This window comes from Sesamum indicum, linkage group LG3, assembly GCF_000512975.1.
Source record: "Sesamum indicum cultivar Zhongzhi No. 13 linkage group LG3, S_indicum_v1.0, whole genome shotgun sequence".
Classification (NCBI taxonomy): Eukaryota; Viridiplantae; Streptophyta; class Magnoliopsida; order Lamiales; family Pedaliaceae; genus Sesamum; species Sesamum indicum.
This window is the reverse complement of record NC_026147.1, coordinates 17,087,263-17,105,635: the sequence shown is the minus strand read 5'-3', so window position 1 is coordinate 17,105,635 and position 18,373 is coordinate 17,087,263. Positions and strand designations below refer to the sequence as shown.

Genomic DNA, 18,373 nt, shown 5'->3' with positions numbered 1-18,373 from the left:
ATAAAAGTTGCACCCAAGCAATAAGGGGCTCTAATCAAGTAATCACTTAACACCTCTTTCATTACAAAAATGTAGAAAAAATAGAACAATCTTAGGGGTACATTAAAGACCTTTCCATGTTGCAACTTTTTTCTTGTTTTTCCTTTTCTTTTTTTATTTCTAGCAATCACACATATGAAGACAACTATCACAAATCTAATCAATACCCCTGCACTTCTTACCGAAACAACTAGCCAAATATAATGGTACTTCATATCTTTAAAAAGGGTCTATAAGTTGGTTTAGTAAGCTTCACTAACAACTTGCATAATCGTATGTGGTTGAGCCTATTATAATTAGATATCACTCCCTAGCCTTGTTTTAGGCCAACAAGTGCAAGGTTTGCATTTAAAGGCCAAAATTCAACCCGTGACAAATCATAAACAACACAAGTTAATGAATCCTACAATGTTACAGAATAAAGATTAGTCGTACCCAAATTATCAAGCCATGTTTTTTACTTTGAGAATGTGTTCATTACTTATGGAAAATTGCGCAAGTCATTATGGTGAACCGCTACTCATAAATATATGGAGGATAGTGTTTCCTTATGTATAAGTTTTCAAATTTTTTTCTACTTATGATTCGAATTTAAAATTTTCTTACTTAGACATGAGAGAGTTCTACGATCTATTGAGAAATATCCATTCAACTTTATGTTGTTATAGGATGGTGCCACACTAGTTTGTAGCTATGCCGACGACTATCCCACTATCAACCTATTTAGCATGAACTCATAGCTACATTTCAAATGACCCTTAAAATACTTCTTATAAGTTAAAACATATATGATACACTACTAGTAGGAATCAAGCAGTTATTAGTTATTAAAAAACTAAAGAGTTCTCTTGATAACATCATTTAGTTCTTTAGATGGTTCTCTGGTGGTTGGCACTCCTCATTTTCTTTTTTTCTCTTCCATAAATTAGAATTTGACGTGGGCATAGGAGCAGGTTTCAATGTTGTCTTACTTTACTTTGTCATATTCTCCCACTAATTCCTTATTTTTTTATTCCCCCGAAGGTATTGCCTTGCCAATGTTACTATGGCTAACTAATTTCACTACCATGTGGCCATTGGCTAGGTAGGTTTCTGTATATACTATTGTAAGTAGCTTTATCTCAATGAATTTAACTTTTCCACCATAATAACGAATGCTACCTCATAGACTAGTTCAATTATGAACGCATCAATCTATTATTCAAGTGGTTGTTAGTAGGAAAGACAACAGATCAAGTTTGGTGTAGTTTAGCTAAAACCCGAGAACTAACTTGCCTGGGACCCAGTTCAACAGGCTAAACCGCTAAACCTGACTAGAATTTTTAAAATATATGTTTATAGAATATTACTGCCTTCTTTATAAATTTGAGACAAAAATATTATTGAAAAAATTAACATATTTTTTATAAATTTATATATGGATATGTACACTCTAGAATATTAGAACTTTCAAAACACATTCAGGAATTAAAAGAAAAAGAAGCTTCCACGCCCCACCGTTCCTGAGATTATGAAGGAATGGAGTAAACAAACTACCCATTCATTAGCGAGTGAGAACCCAGTTAAAAAGCCTGTAAGCGAAGATAATTTATGTATTACATTAAGACTTAAAACTATCATTATTTTAATTTGTAAAACTATTCTTTTTGTGTACTATAAGTATAAACAAAATATACATTTTCTTTCATATATTTATAAATTTTCTCTATAAAAATTCATATAGAAAACATAAAACTATTAAAAAACCTAGGTCGAGTCCAGGTCCAAAACACAAAGCCTCGGACACGCTTTTAGACCTAATTATGGCTCATGAGTTAATGGGACGTACATGATAGATCTGGATGAGAAAAGTATTCTTCTCTTGTTGGATTTTTAGAAAGATACTTTGTACACATTACCCCCTGAATTTTTGAAGATGAATATCGCAACGCTTTCTACTCTCTATCTCAATTCCCATCACTCCACTCAGGACTCCAGAATCTCATGTAAGTCACCAAAATAAAATCATTATCCTCAACCACAAGAATGTTTCCTTCATCATTAATGGACCCAATCTCTCTAACAACAATCCATTGGTCTCATCTATCCCATCCAAAAGATAAGGTCAATGTATCATGCCATATCATTACCTCGAAAGGTCACTCAATCATCTCTACTCCAACGTAGTTCTTCTTTTCGAATACAATGCACAAATATACTAATTGGCAAGAAAAAAACTGTCTTTGTACCGCATACCTAAATTTTATTTACTTAATTGCTCAAATACACTTCAAGTTCCTAAACAACCGGATGAAGTACAAGTGAGCTTAGTGATAGAAAATGTTAATTTATGGTCAAAATTCTAATAACCAGCTCTCATTCAGACAATGATTTAACAAAATTAAAAATAGAACCCCAATTATTTCTTTGAAAGACAATGCTCTTTACCTAATACTCTTGAGGTCCTTTGTCAGATTGTAATAAGCATTCCAAAATGTCCCGCTTTGAAGTCAATATCTACTTACCTCATTATGAAAATTACAAGCCTTTCACAACTCCACATCTTGCTCTATATATTTGGATTTATGTCAAAACACTCTGGTTGTAGAGGGAAAAAAGCAACTATAAGCAAGGGTATGTACATGTGCGTTTCCCAACTAGTGTTAATGAACTCCAAATTTTTTTGGTACTTGTAATATATATTTGGTGGCTTGATCTCATTACCCACAACCTAAATTCAAGATGCTGCACCCTCATCCATTTACATGTCCTAACATAGCTAAAAACCTCACATTATTTACTATTAATTTCCCTTGTGTTTCTCTCGCATACAGGGTTTGGGTCCATCATTGACAAACAAACATCTTTTCAATTTGTCTTTTGAACTTGAGACTAATTCAAAGTTAGAAAGACAATCGCAAAGCAAGATTTTGTAGGCTCTACAACACTTTCCTGTTAAGAAAACCCCTCATCACACTCAGGTGTGATGATTTCTTATAGATTACTCTTAGATTACCTCAACTTGGGCTGTGTAGACATTCTGACACCAATAGGAAGTTTGTGCATTGGACAATGTATTTTATTTAAATATATTTTACAATATATTTAATTCATTTAAATTATTTATTGAGTTCAAATATATTACAATAAATTATACTTATCTATAAAATATATTAACTTAAATATAAAAACACTAAACAGTACATAAAGCTTTTAAAAATTAAAATTCTAGACTTAAAAAAAAAATACAAATTTAATATACTAAAATTAATTTTTAAATTAAAAAAAATCTTCTACATGAGATAAAAAGTTAGTTATAATAATTATATGTTATTAACTGAAATATATTTTAATAATTTTTTTTATGAAATATACTAATTAAATATAAAAAAGCAACAAATAATATTAATATTTAAATTAAATAATTAAATTATTTAATATTTAAAATCTGAAAAAAAATATATTTACTCTATTTTTAGAAAATAATTTTCTTTTGTCTTCTTCTCCGTCAGTGGCATGTTGGGGGCAGTCACGGCCTGGGTGACGGGGGGGATGTCTCCCTGGATTTAGCCGGCGCCCCCTTCTGCTCCCCTTTTGCAGCGCCCTCACCATCGCCCTTTGTACAGAAGGGCAAAGGTGACGTCGCTAAAAACAATCTGGACGATGGTTGTTTAAACGATGGCAACTTATCAAGCAACTCAATCTTTCCCCACCAATGTCGCAATATTCTAATCCATCCTCATAACCAATGGACTTGCTCATGCTCGAGCTATCGACTAAAAAAATTAATCATCCCATCCAAGGCAGTCAACTATACTTCCGTCCTAGGTCCTAACAACAATATGGCTCAATCTTATTCATTTTTTCAAAATTGTATCGAATGCTACAAATAAACCTAACTTCGTGATGGCTTCACTATTGGCCCCAATGATTCCATAGATTACAACATTGAATAAAACGCGGACATTATAAATCCACTTAAAAATCTGCATACCATATGTTGCATCATTCTAACGGAACATTTCATCTTTGTTTTCTATCTTTTTCACGACTTCTTTACCATCTTTGTATCAATTAGAACTCGAGAGTGTTCTCACACTAGAAATTTGCAGAATAGGTCAGAACTCAATAAAAAAATGACATGGATAATGTTTGCCATTATTTTAAATTGGAGCTCAAGTTTATAGTACTACTACTCTTCAACAATTACAGTGACAAGAAATATGGAAGAATGCAAGCAACTCCCTGTGATATGCAAATGAGCAAATTACCCCTTTATGAAAAGACAAATAGCAATTTACCTTTCTGGGTTTAAATAATTACCTCCCTCTATTTTGTTTTTAAATGAAGCAATCTACTTCTACGTAGGAAGGTAAATTGCTTCTATTTAAAAAGTATAGGAAATAAGTTGCTATGTTTTTTTTTTCATAGAAGGGCTATTCGCTCATTTTCAATATCATATGGACGCAAATTGTTATTTACCCAAAAGAAATATTACATTCATTGATGTTCCATTCCTTTCTAGTTGCTTCATGCATTTAAGAGATCAAGGACAATGTTGTTGAAGTTTTTACTCGTCTCTCTAATTGTCACCTCTAAAATCTCTCCAAAAAATTTCATTTGAAATCAGACAGAGACGTATAATCCATCATGGATTCTTCCAATTTGAAGCTTTAGAAGTTGACATCCTTAAAAGAAATTAAAATAAAATTTATGCGTGAAATATGTGATCCTCATATACAATTTTGATCCTCATATATTGCCGCTATTCCGTTTTCAATCCTTAAACATATTGAAGTTCTATTTTGATTTTTCAACTTTTAAAACATTAATAACTTCGATCCTTAGACCTAATTAATGACCATTTTGCCCTTTCAAAAAAAACATATCATTCAACTATCTTTTGCCTATACTCATGATCAGACCCAACATGCTCCCGAAAATATGGCTGAAAAAAGTCCGTAAAATCAAAAATTCGAAATACCCCAGAAACAAAGAAAAAATATCACTAAAAGAATTATAATATTTAACTACGAGTAATTATTATGGTTAATCACAATAGCTGAAATAAATAATTATTGACTAGCCACACAACGATTGTTGGCCATGGTTATTACAAAAGTGGCTAAAACATTTAACATGGCTGAATGTTTTGACCACGGTTCTCAATCATGACAAATAATTAATGATGGAAAAGCTCAATTTTGTTTAGTAATAGTTAATAGTAGTCATTTACTCTGACCATTAATATTGTAGACAATAATATTTTTTTTCAAAAGCATGTTGGGTTTGATTATAAGTATTGAGAAAAGATAGTTGGACTACATATTTTCTTTCAAATGGCAAAATGATCATCAACCAGGCCTAAGGACAAAAATTGTTAATCTTTTAAAAATTGAAGGACTAACATAGAACTTCATATTTAGAGACTGAAAACGAATTAGAAGCAATATATGAGGATTAAAACTGTAAATTTTTTTGTGAAAGCAACACGTTCTGTCGCCCACCATCTCATCTACCTATACCTATTCACTCGCACACATACACTTTACACAAACACACTCAAACACACACGCCCACACACATTTACACATAGAGAATTGCGGAACCGAAAGCAAGTATGAAATTTTTATTTTAATTTATATAATTATATAATTAAATTAATCTATTTGCTAGATACTATTTATATTGTCCGATGTATATTTAACCGAAGAATTTTATGAGTTTGATTATTTTAAATTGGTGTTGAATCAAGTATCCCATTTGACTTAAATAAAATGTTATGGTGGGTTAATTAAATTATTAAATTTGTTAGATTTAATCATTATTATGGTCAATTTATTCAATTCCATCAAACCTATTAACCAAATGCTTAGTTATATGAATTGGTATTTACTTAAATTATATAACAGCCAAGGATTGATAAAAAATTAATAAAAATATTCAAAAATTATATTTAAGAAATACTAGAAGATTATATTAGACAAATAATATGGTTGTTAAAATAAAAAAAATGAGATATTGTGATAATTTTATTTAGGAATGTTATTAAAAATGATAGTTTTAAAAATATATGGGGTTTAATTTAATAAATTCTTATGAGTTAGTTGATAAATTAAATATATACTTGAGAATTTTAGAAAGTATGGCTATTTAAAAGAAAATGAAACAAAGGTTTGAAATGAAATGTTAAAACATTGGTGATAAACGTACAAATATTATATAATATTTTATTTAGAATTTATGATATTCTCAACATATTGATTATACATATAATATTTTATTATAGGACATGCGGACAAAATAGAGGGTTAAATAGTTCCTTATGTCTATTGAAGCATTTTGATATTTGAGAAAAGTATAACTAAATGATTTATACATATAAATATATTTACATTTGTGGTATTAAATATATTGATTGCTTATATATTTGATAGTGAATTTGAAATTATATCTATATATGTGGATATAGTATAGTCATTTTTTATATATTTTATTATGGACTATTTATTATGTTACCTTAATATCGATGAAATTGTTATTACGTATTATACGTGGTTATATTATAAGGACGTAAGATAATTGATTAAGTGGTCGTATAATTAATTAGTGAATGAAATCGAATGAAAAATTTACTGATGAGAAAATAATTATTAAAATAGAATTGAATGGTGAAAACAAATAATATTATTGTTGTGAATCGTAATAAAAATGGCTTACCTAACTGGAAGGAGGTATACTACAATAGCTTATGATGATATGATCCATGACAAGCTGCGTGTTTTCATTGATCAGTAACGATTTGGCATATCATACAAGCTGTACGTTATGTAATATGATCGGTGATGGAATTTATCATACAAACTGTGTCCTGTGTAATATTAATGTTGCTGGGGCATCATACAAGTTGTGTCCTGTGCAATATTAATATTGTTGGTGCATCATACGAGTTATGTCGTGTGATACCAAGTAAGAAAAAGTATTATGATTCAGATGAGAATGACAACCGATAAAGCCAGAGTGATGCACTCCAGTTTTATTAAGCAGGACCCTAAAAAAATAAACTAAAATGTCACTATTATATCAAAAAACTGATATATGATTATGAGCGTTTGTGATTTCTTATATCCACTTGTATTATTTGATGAATATTGGTTAGTCTATATGATCATATTATGTTTGACTCGCAACATGTATTTGTATATATAGATTGCTTGGCTTTATTTACAGAGTAGGAAGCTCACCCTTGGCCACGCACTTTTCAAGAAATAAATAACTCTTACTAGCTCTTGGAGTTTGATCCGTACCCTTATTGTGAATAGATGGGTCAACCATACTATGAGAATATTAAATATGCTAATCTCGGATCGATTCGCAATAAAATCTTGTACAACTGGTTATTGCGTTGTTTTCTTCCAAGATTTTATAAACGAGGAGGTCTGGGGACAATAAATATTATCTTTTGAATATACCTATTATCTCATGAGACGTTTATATGTTACATTAATAATCAAAATTATCTTATAAAAGGGATTGTAATACGAAAAGTATATGATAATTAGGTACAATGATGTAGGGGATGTTGCAATTAGGTGGTTCTAGAGCAAGTCTACGTTTCTAGGGTTGACTATAAGATGTGTCTAATGACAAATTGGTTAATGTAGAATGAATTCTCAAGGTGCAAGTGCTGACCCAATACTTAGAGTCAACAGATTCCATAAAAGGCTCAATGGCACCTGTGGATGCAGTTGGGGAGGGGGGGTTTGTTGGCCGAGAGGATGCCACCAAAGTATGCAGTGATCTTTCAGGCACAAACACAGTTACTTGCACAAGCGCATGAACCTACTCCAGCCCCAGTGCTGGCACCAGTAATTTCTATGATTGGCCGTAATTACGAAAGAATCAGAAAGATGGGATCTATTAAATTTGAAAGTACCATAAACTCAGAGATTACTGAGGTATGGTGGAAAAAGGCCAAGAACACGACGAACTTAGTAGATCGCACCCCAAAGAATCGACTTAAGTATGTAGTCTCTTCATCTATGGTGAATGCACTGATTGGGTGGAGGTTAGTAGAGAAGAGATATGAGCCAAGAGAGATAACTTGGCTGAATTTCAATAAAAATTTGATGGCATATACATACCTAAGATGTACCGAGATAAGAAGGATGGAATTCCTAAATTTAATTAGTGGCAGAATATCAACATCATTTTGTCGCATTACTTTAAAGAAGAGATCGACGATCCCAAGTTCTTTTACTCCATTCAAAAGGTCTTTTCCGTCGGACGACTCGTAGGAGGTGAGAAGGGCCCTTACTCCGTCCCACACAGTGTATTACTATCGGCCCTACCAAGGCAACATCTACCTACACAAGCTCGCCAACTATGCACCAGAAGCAAGTGCGGCACAGAAGGATCATTGTTATTGTTTTGAGCTGGGACAACGACCAGATACTAGGGTCTTGACGTTAGAACTATGAATTTCAAAACTCTTGTTGAGTCAGCCCTACGAACGGGAATAAGGTGACCATAGACAAGAAGAAATGGGAAGAAAAGAGTAAGTCAGCACATACAATAGGGGAGATGAGTAGGTCGACTAAGAGAGGAACCGATCGTCCATTTTCTGCAAAAAGTGGCAACTTTTCGACTGCCTTTCGAGGAAGTAGCAAGCCAAGGTTTAGGCGACCAATGAGCTTCATTAGAGATTCAATTTACCACAGTTCATCTACCATAGGAGTGGGACAACGTTATAGCAGGAAGTCAGCTTTCACTTCGAGTTATTCTATTTGTAGGAAATGACATTTGGGATAATATTGGGAACCAGGTCCTATACCCAAAATTTATTATGATTGCGGAGGTAGGGGACACATGTCCATGGATGTCCTAGTTAAGACTGCAAATTTAGGTAGCAATGCTTTCAATGGAACCTAAAGCCAAAGTAGTGTTGGAAGAGGTGGCAAAAGAGCTGATACAGGCAGAGGCTGAGGCTGAGGCTGAGGCTGAGGCTGAGCACAAGTCACTCAAGGGCATACCTAAACAAGGATATATAACATGACTAGGGAGGAAGCCCTAACTTCCGTGATATGAAGTACAATCTTGTTATTTGACACTGAAGCTAATGTTTCCATTGATCCTGGCTCTACTCATCAGAACTTGCATCTAAAATACGGACGAGAATAGTCCTTTAGAAAATAATTTGATGGTTATTTTTCTGTGAGAAGCGTTTTTGTAGTGCATAGTGCTAGAAAAGGAGGTTAGTGTGAATTGAAAGTGATGGATATGAAGGAGTTGGTGTAATTTTGAGGACGTTAGTGAAGTTGACTGTTATGAAAAGGAAATGATGATTGAGTCTCCTAAAAAATCAAAAGTAATGTTTGTAGGCATCGTCAGGTAATGACGGTTCGTATATACCAACAGTAGATACCAGACGATTGATACCAAAAAGATATCAAGCATATCTAACCCTTGTGATAGATCCCGAAAAGGTTAATTCCACGTGGGAAGAGATCCCTATAATGAGAGACTTCCCTGAAACTTCGCCTATAAAACTCTCCTAAGAGGTGCCCCGATTTCTATTGCACTGTATAGAATAACCACAGTGGAATTACACAAGCTTAAAAAGCAAATAGAAGAATTGTTGAAAAAAAGATTTATCACTACTTCACTGTGGCGAGCACTTTTACTATTTTTGAAAACGAAAGATGATAGTATAGGATTTTGAGTCGATCAATGCCAATTAAATCAGGTACAGTAAGGAATAAATATCCATTGCCAAGAATTAATGACCTACTTGACCATTTAAAGGAAGCTACAACATTTTCAAAGATCGATTTGCGATCAACGTATTGGCAGTTGAGTATAGCAGAGAAAGATATGCCAATACAGCTTTTCATACCTATTAAGGTCACTATAAGCTCCTAGTGACCTTAGGATTGGCTCGATATTACACGAGTTCTATTGAGGGGGTTTTCCATAATTGTTGGTCCTTTGATAAAATAATGATGAAGGGAATATCATTTCAATGGACTGAACAACGCCAAAAACAAAGCTTTCATAACTTGAAGAAAAGATTGACCTCCACTAAATGTTTGTTTTTGCCATCTGTGGCAGTGGATATGTGGTTTATACAAATGCCTCTCAACAGGCTTTGGAATGTATATTAATGCAAATGGAAAGGTAATTGCTTATGCATCTCGCAAGCTAAGAACTATCCCACACATGATCTGGAGTCGTCGACGATGCATGTATTAAAGATTTAGAGACATTATTTTGTATGGAGAAAAATTTCAGATCTCCACTCACCATAAAAATTTGAAATATATCTTAATGAGGAAGGAATTGAATTTAAGACAAACGAGATGGATAGAAGTTATTAAAGGATAATGGTTACACTATTGATTTTCATCTGGAGACAATACACGTGATAACAGATGCTTTGACTAGAAAGAGTTCAATATATTCTCCAATTTGAGGAGTCAACAATCAAATATTACTATTGGAAATGAAATCTATGAATAAAAAATTGGAGATTGATCAGGTAACAGGTTTGTTAGCAGCCTTGCAACTTAAGTCAGACTTTGTAAATTAGATCAGATAAGCACAGGCTTGAGATCCTTTCTTGTTACGAATGATGGAAAGAATGAAACAGCGTAAGAGATCAAATTTTCCAACAAGTGGTAATGGAATGATGGTAAATGGGAAACGAGTTTGTATCCCCGACTCCACTTAGTTTCACCCAAGCTTCATCCTGGTCATGGATAGATCACCCAGGTTTGGATCCATAAGCAGTGACAATTGCCCTATGAAGACTCGCTTTCGCTACGGCTCCGGTGGGTTCCCTTAAGCCACTGCCTATGAGTCGCAGCCTCATTCTTCAACAGACACGCGGTCCTCAATTAACATAGATCCTCCCACTGCTTGAGAGCTTACGGTTTCATGTTCTATTTCACTCCCCGATGGTATTACGAGAAGAGATTTTGCGAGAAGCTTATAATATGTGATGCATCCTGATACTGTAAAGATGTCTAAAAATTTAAGACCTTACTACTAGTGACAGACAATGAAGAAGAATGTGGTTGAATTTGTAGCTAAATGTATTACATGTCAGCAAGTAAAAGTAGAACATTATGCACCAACAGGTAAACTTCGACCTTTATCTACAAATAGAATGAAAGTGAGAAAAAATCACTACAGATTTTGGTGTAGGGTTACCACGTACACTCAAGAAGCATTACGCTATTTGAATAATTGTGGATAAATTGGCGAAATCTGCTCATTTCTTGCCCACACAACTATGATTCTCTCGATAAATTAGCTGAGTTGTATGTTTTCGAAATTGTGGGATTACATGTGCGCCTATATCTATTGTGTCATATAGCACAAAATTACATTTAAATCTGCATTTCATCCTTAGACAGACGAGCAGCAAGAAAAAATGAATCAAACCTCGAAAAATAAGATAAGAGCTTGTATCATGGAGTTTAAAGGCAACTGGGATCATCACTTACCTCTAATGGAGTTTGCATGTAATAATAATTCTCATTCTAGTGTCAATATCGCCCCATACGAAACTTTATATAGAGAGGTCGCAGTTCAACCCATTGGGATATTCAGGGATTTCGTCAACTAGAAGGTTTCTAAATTGGTGCCGCAAACAATAGAGAAGATATAAGTAGCTAAGAAGTGTTTGAAAGCAGTCCAAGATCAACCGAAAAGTTATATTGATAAGCACCATAAGTAGATGGAATATGATAAGATTTTCCTGAAAGTATCTCCATGAAAGAAATGAGATTTGGCAAGTAAGAAAAAATGAACCCGAGACCTATTGAGTCGTATGAAATTATTGAAAGAATACCACTAGTGTACCTACTAGCATTATTAACAGAGTTGTCATAAATACATGATATCTCATGTTTCGATGCTACAACGATATCAATTTGATCCTGGTCATATTATCCGTCAAGCAGAGATAGGGATCTCTAAGAAGTGAGTATATCTTGAGAGCCAACAGAAATTTTGGACAAAAGCATAAAAAAATTAAAAAATAAAAAAACACCAATAGTAAAAATAGAATGGAATCGTCATTCTTGGAGAAGCGACTTGGGAGGTTGAGGTGTATGACAAAACTATCACTATCTATTAATCAGGTAAGTCAATTAAATTTCAGGTATAAAATTTATTAGGAGCATAGACTAATTGATAACTATTAAAAAAATTTAAATTTAACTTTAAATAAAATTACAGGACACAATTGAAATATAATAAAACTCAAATGGAGTAAATCGGAGCACATTATAATATTTAAAAATAAATTATATTAATTAAATAATTAGACAAAAGGTAATGATAGTCCTCTACAAAATTAAATAAAATAAAAAAATTAAAATTAAAATAGTAGGGGGGTAGGGGGCAGCACATGCTGCCACCCACGCCACACCGCACACCTTACACAAAAACACAATTCACACTCACACTCAAACACACACGCCCATCCACATCTACACAGACAATTGCAGAACTGAAAGCAAGTATGAAATTTTGATTTTAATTTATTTATGTAATTATAAAACTAAATTAGTCTAACTAAATGTTATTTATATTTCTCGATATACCAGAGAATTTTATAAATTTGACTATCTAATTGGTTTTGAAATAAGTATCCCATTTGACTTAAAAATATGTTATAGTTGGTTAATTAAATTATTACATCTGCTAGATTTAACCATTATTATAGTTAATTTATTCATTTTCATGAAACCTATTAACCAAATAGATAATTACATGTATTAGTGTTTAGTTGAATTATATAAATATTCAAAAATTATATTTAAGAAATATTAAAAAATTATATTCAAGAAATATTATGGTATGTTAAAAAGAAAAATGAGGTTCTCCTAATAATTTGATTTATGAATGTTATTAAGAACGATAGTTGTAAAGATACAAGTGATCTATTTAATAAATTTTAATGAATTGATTGATAAATTAAATATATACTTGATAATTTTAAAAAGTGTAGCTATTTAAAAGAAAATAAAAAATACATTTTAACTTCAGTATTACGAATATTATATAATATTTTATTTAGAATTTATGATATTCTCAATATATCTATTATTCGTATAATATTTTATTACAGGACGTGACCAGAAAATAGACAGTTACTTGTGTTTATTGAATCATTTTAAGATTTGAACTAAATATAGCTAATTGATTGTATATGTATTCTTAGTTATGTGTAGCATTATTTATATTGGTTCTTTATATATTTGATATTGAACTTATACTTATATCTATATATGTGAATATAATATATTGGTTATTTATATATTTAACTGTAGACTATTTATTGGATTACCTTGACCTCGCTGAAATTATTATCACGTGTTAAATGTGATTGTATCATAAGGACGTTACATAAATAATTATATGATCATATAGTTGATTGATGAATGAAATCGAGTGGGAAAGTTATTGACAAGAAGATAATTATTGAATAGAATTCGACAATGAAGATATTGATATTGTTGTGGTGAATTGGAGTAAAAAATAGCTATATCTTATGAGGATATAATTAATGACAAGCTATATGTTGTCATTGATCAGTTGAGATGATGTGACATAATCATACAAGCTGCAAACTGTTATATGATATAACTGATAATGAGGATATCATAGAAACTGTATGTCGTGCGATATCAAATAAAAAAAATATTGTGACTAAGATGAAAATAATAGCCGGCAAAGCAATTGAGTAAAGTACTCCAATTAAATAAACTAACATGTCACTATTATGTTAGAAATAGATATATGATTATACGCATTTGCGATTTCATATATTTATTGGTATTATTTGAATATAGGTTGGCTAATATGAGTTATTTGATTTGCAACTACATATATACTGAGTAGGACACTTACACTTTGCGACATAATTTTCAGGAAATAAATCATATCGACTAGTCATTGGATTTGGGCTATGCCATTATTATGAATAAGTGGATCAACAATGATATTTGAAGCCAATATTTTTGTTATGAAAATAACAATATGCCAATCTCGAGCCGGTTTGTATTTAAAATCTTGTGCAACTGATTGTTGCGTTATTTTCCGTTGGGATTTTATAAGGAGGACATCTGATGAAAGTAAATTCAAATATGCCTATTATCTCATGAAACATTATATATTATATTGATGATTATCTTAAGAGAGTATATGATAACTAGTGCTAGTTAGGTATAATGTTGTACGCGGTGTTGCACTATAGGTCTATCTATATTAGAATTTCTTTAACAATGTTCATATCATAAGTACAAACTAATTATTCTACGAACGTTATGACCTAAAACCCCGCTATATTGTCTAGATCAAGGTAATCTTAATGGCATAGCTCATAGATACATTTTATTTGCTAGTCTCTACGATGCTGCCTTCAGTAAAAAACTAATCTTCGGCTCTAGACTTGTTTGGGCCTCTAAATGTCAAATGGTGGCAGCACATGGGCCACATCTTTTTGCAACATAGTTGTTAAAGTGCACAATACAGTTCGTGCCTTTTCAAAGCACAACTCATATTTACAAAAATAAATCATATATTCTATTTATCATTATCTTTTAACATCAATAATGCAAAAACAATTAAATATTGTTAAAAGATTGATTAAGCTATATGTATATATCAGTATATTTGTACTCGACATTTTTTGTAGATATATCAATCATATCTATACCGTTGCAACATGGTACCCATCTCACCCCACTAACTTCCACCCCTTCCCACTGCTAGCCTCTGCCATCCACTACCTTATTACACACCCATCCACTACCTTATTACACACACCCACAAACCTCTTCATCTCCCTGCTACACCACTTTGTGTAGTGCGCCGCACGCAAAATTCCATGCAGTGCTTCTGTTTGCATCACTATGTAGCTCATGTATCCTTTGATCAACTGTAGCATTCACTTCGCTTCCCCATTTTTTCTTTAGCGCAGCCTTCACATGCCCAGACTCACGAGGCATCTCCCTAGACCCTGGATTCGACTGTCACATAACCTTAACTTCCCTTGTTTTACTCTCGACCCAACCACAAATGTAGGGCTTGTTTTTTAGCGCCATTAGTAAAAGCATTCCATTAGTAATTATTGTAATAATTCCTTCAATTTTGAACTACTAAGTTCAGATGAGACAAGCTACTTTACAAAGACACAATCCTTTTTGTTGTTTATTTAAGCCCAAGGAGTACATATACTACAGAACCTTCGATCTATTTTTTAATCAATTGCATAGAGAATTCTCTTACATGTCCCAAAATAATCAAAGATCGCTTATGGATACCTCCTTCTTAACACAGCTACACATATCTCAAACGTCTTTAGCGAACTTGCTCCCACTTGGGATACGATGATAAAGTGTTCAAAATATCCAAAACTCAACAGATAATGAGCTCGATTGCTCTAAGGCTTTCCAAGCATCAAGACCAAGTAATGCAATCAAAATCCATCTTTGCCTCATTGACCTGATGCGCATTTCTATTCCCTGCAAAAACTCACCAACACAACTATACATATGTGACTATATGTTACATATGCGATAAGGAGATCTAGATACCTTAAAAGCTATGTTGCATACTATTCTCATTAACAAGTTGACTTGAAGGCCGACTCACCCTTACGATTATGGAAAGGAAATCAAAATAGTTACAATAAAAGAAAAAGACAGTATGAAGCACGCATGAAGTCAAAAGTCACATTAAAAACTCTTTGGAAACTCCGTACTTGACCAATCAAGGCGAAGAAGTAGTAAAAGAACACAACATTTTCAATTACAGGTTTGTATCTCAAAAACCATAAAACCAATCTATTAAAAGAAAATACTACCATGGGTTGACTTCATTGTAAATTTACAATGCATGGTAGACTTACCACTGAGAAGTTACAATCTCTTATATGCCTTATGGCAAAATTTCATTCTGGATATTCTATGGTTCCCCACGTCATCATCCGCATTTTATGTACGTCCAAATACAGACAACTTTCACCACTATTTAAGAGAACCCCGATTGAGCATAGATCTCTAATAATTATCATGATTCATTTTCCTTGTGTCTATACAGCAGACAGGATATCTCAGAAACCCAAAAAAAGAAATTGATAAATTGCATTTTCATTATTCTCTTCCTTCTAGTCTTCATTTCCAAATTTTCCTAGTTGCAGTTCATACTAGGAAAACGTTGGCTACAGTACCATGAAATATGGCTATAACCATTGGCAAGAAGTGTTATCATCTCATCTCTGCTTGTGAGTCACACACTGTTAGTTGATCCTACGTCTGTCTACCAACAAAAGAGTTACATGTCATAAGGGATTAGAAAATCTTGAATTCTTTATGTTAGAAAGTAATCCAAGATTATTTCAACAATGAAAACACTAATGTTTTGTGATGTTTGTGAATCTGCCAGGCATAAGAAAACTCCTTATCATCTAATCCATAGTAAAAGTGTTTATATTTCTAAGACCATTCATTGGTTTGGATTAGTCCAACAGTTTCCTCATTCATAAATAGTGCATTTCGCTCTCAACATTAATTGTTGCTATGCAAATGATGCATACCTAATGTCATGCTAAAGTTGAAGTGTTAAGAACCATATATAATAGTCCAGAAGATGTCAAAAAGCATCCAATAATCATAGGTTATCCTTCAGACTAGTAGTCTCAATACTGCTTCACACAAATGTTTATCGAAGAGGACACATAAGCGTTACTAGGGAAGTTGCTCGGCCTCTCATGTTTAGCACGAATATCCCTAAAGCTTACTATGTAAATGCAATACCTCCAATCACATATCCAATAAGATCACATGCTTCTTAGAACTTAAAAGTTGCCTGCAAATAATTAAAAGTGCTAGTTCCCATCTGAGATTTATTTGTAAGATAAATAACGAAACCTTGGCCACAAAGCTCTGAAGCATAATTTCATTGGAATATTCAATTACATGAATGGTATAATCCTCACCATCCTCATCCTCATTAATAGAAAAGTTCGCTTCGGTGGGGATGTCTACTCTCATAGAGACAAGATCCTACCTCTTCAAGGTGAGAAGATTTGCCTAGTAATAGCAACTCCAACTTGTAGGGTACTAAGACATGACGATCAAGGGAGAAGTTATGAAAAATATGCAAATGTCTATGTTGATATTTATGAGTAGAATGCAGAAACAGCGCATGACGGAGATCAAGCATTCAGTAAAAATGGGACATCTCCAGCCTAATGGAGTGATTTCTTCTTTTCCTGTTCATTTTCTACGTTTTATCATGGTTAATGAACTGATTCAAGAACAGAACAGAGACAACTGTTGAACTCCAAACATCAAATTGCAAAGCAGTAAGAAATCCACAAGAAAACAGGCATGCTAAACTAATTTGCTGAACATATATATAAACAAATTAAATAAGCAATTGAGGAGAACAATAGAATTAGGAACCTTGGGAGCCCAAATGTCATCACTGGAAGCAACAGCAAGCCATCCTCGCGAGACCAAACGACCTAGTGCCACGCTGCGTGCGTCGAGTTTGCTCAGTATCATTGTCATGATTCCTGAACCAAACAACCCCAATGGGTCCTGCTTCTCCTCCTCCTCCGCCTCCGCCATCTCCACCTCCTCCTCGCGTCTGGTTTCGTCGTCATCAGTATGCCCGCCAGCCGTACGCCATTTCCCTCCAGAAGAAGAGGAAAACAAAAGAAAACTCGACGGCCCATCTTCCTCTTCCCCACCGCTCGCCTTTCTCTTGCCACGTTTACCCAACTCTTGAATTTTGGCATCAGACATCGAGCCCAAAAAACCAAAAACAGAGTTCAGCAGAAGTGGCTGTGAAATTTTTTAACGACTTTTCATCTGATCTCACTGGCCCCCACTCTTGTCTCTGTACGCTAGAGAGAGAAACTTAAGGGAGAAAGTTTACGAAACAACCAACAGAAGCCCATTTTCATCGTCTATATAAATACCCCACCCCCGCCCCCCCGGTAGCTGTGAGCTTGCATTTGAATCTCCGAGGTATCATGTATTACTATGCAACGCACCCCACCACCCCATCCTTACGTAAGAGGAAACTTAGCCACACAAAAGTTTATGCCGTGGCAGCCAAACATGGACAATGTGTGTGCGCTGGCTCCTCAAAGACCAACTACAGAACGAAACGTGTCCTACACACCATCCGCCACGAGAGCCGATCGTAGATAATACTTGGCCGTTTCTCTGTTTTACGCGGGTTAAAATTTGTTATCTAATATTATTTCTAAACATTTAAGAAAAAAACTAGTATTTAATTTTATATTATTAAAAAACTAATTAAAGAATAA

General features: G+C 33.5%; 1 protein-coding gene across 1 annotated transcript in view; it reads right to left on the bottom strand.

The window, feature by feature from the left end:
• Positions 1–18,037, bottom strand: part of LOC105158630 — a 32,214-nt gene extending 14,177 nt beyond the window's left edge. Inside the window, exon 1 of the mRNA XM_011075442.2 lies at positions 17,499–18,037. Within this exon, the coding sequence (XP_011073744.1) occupies positions 17,499–17,843 (345 nt within the window). The 5' untranslated portion in view covers positions 17,844–18,037. The remainder of the gene's footprint in view (positions 1–17,498) is intronic.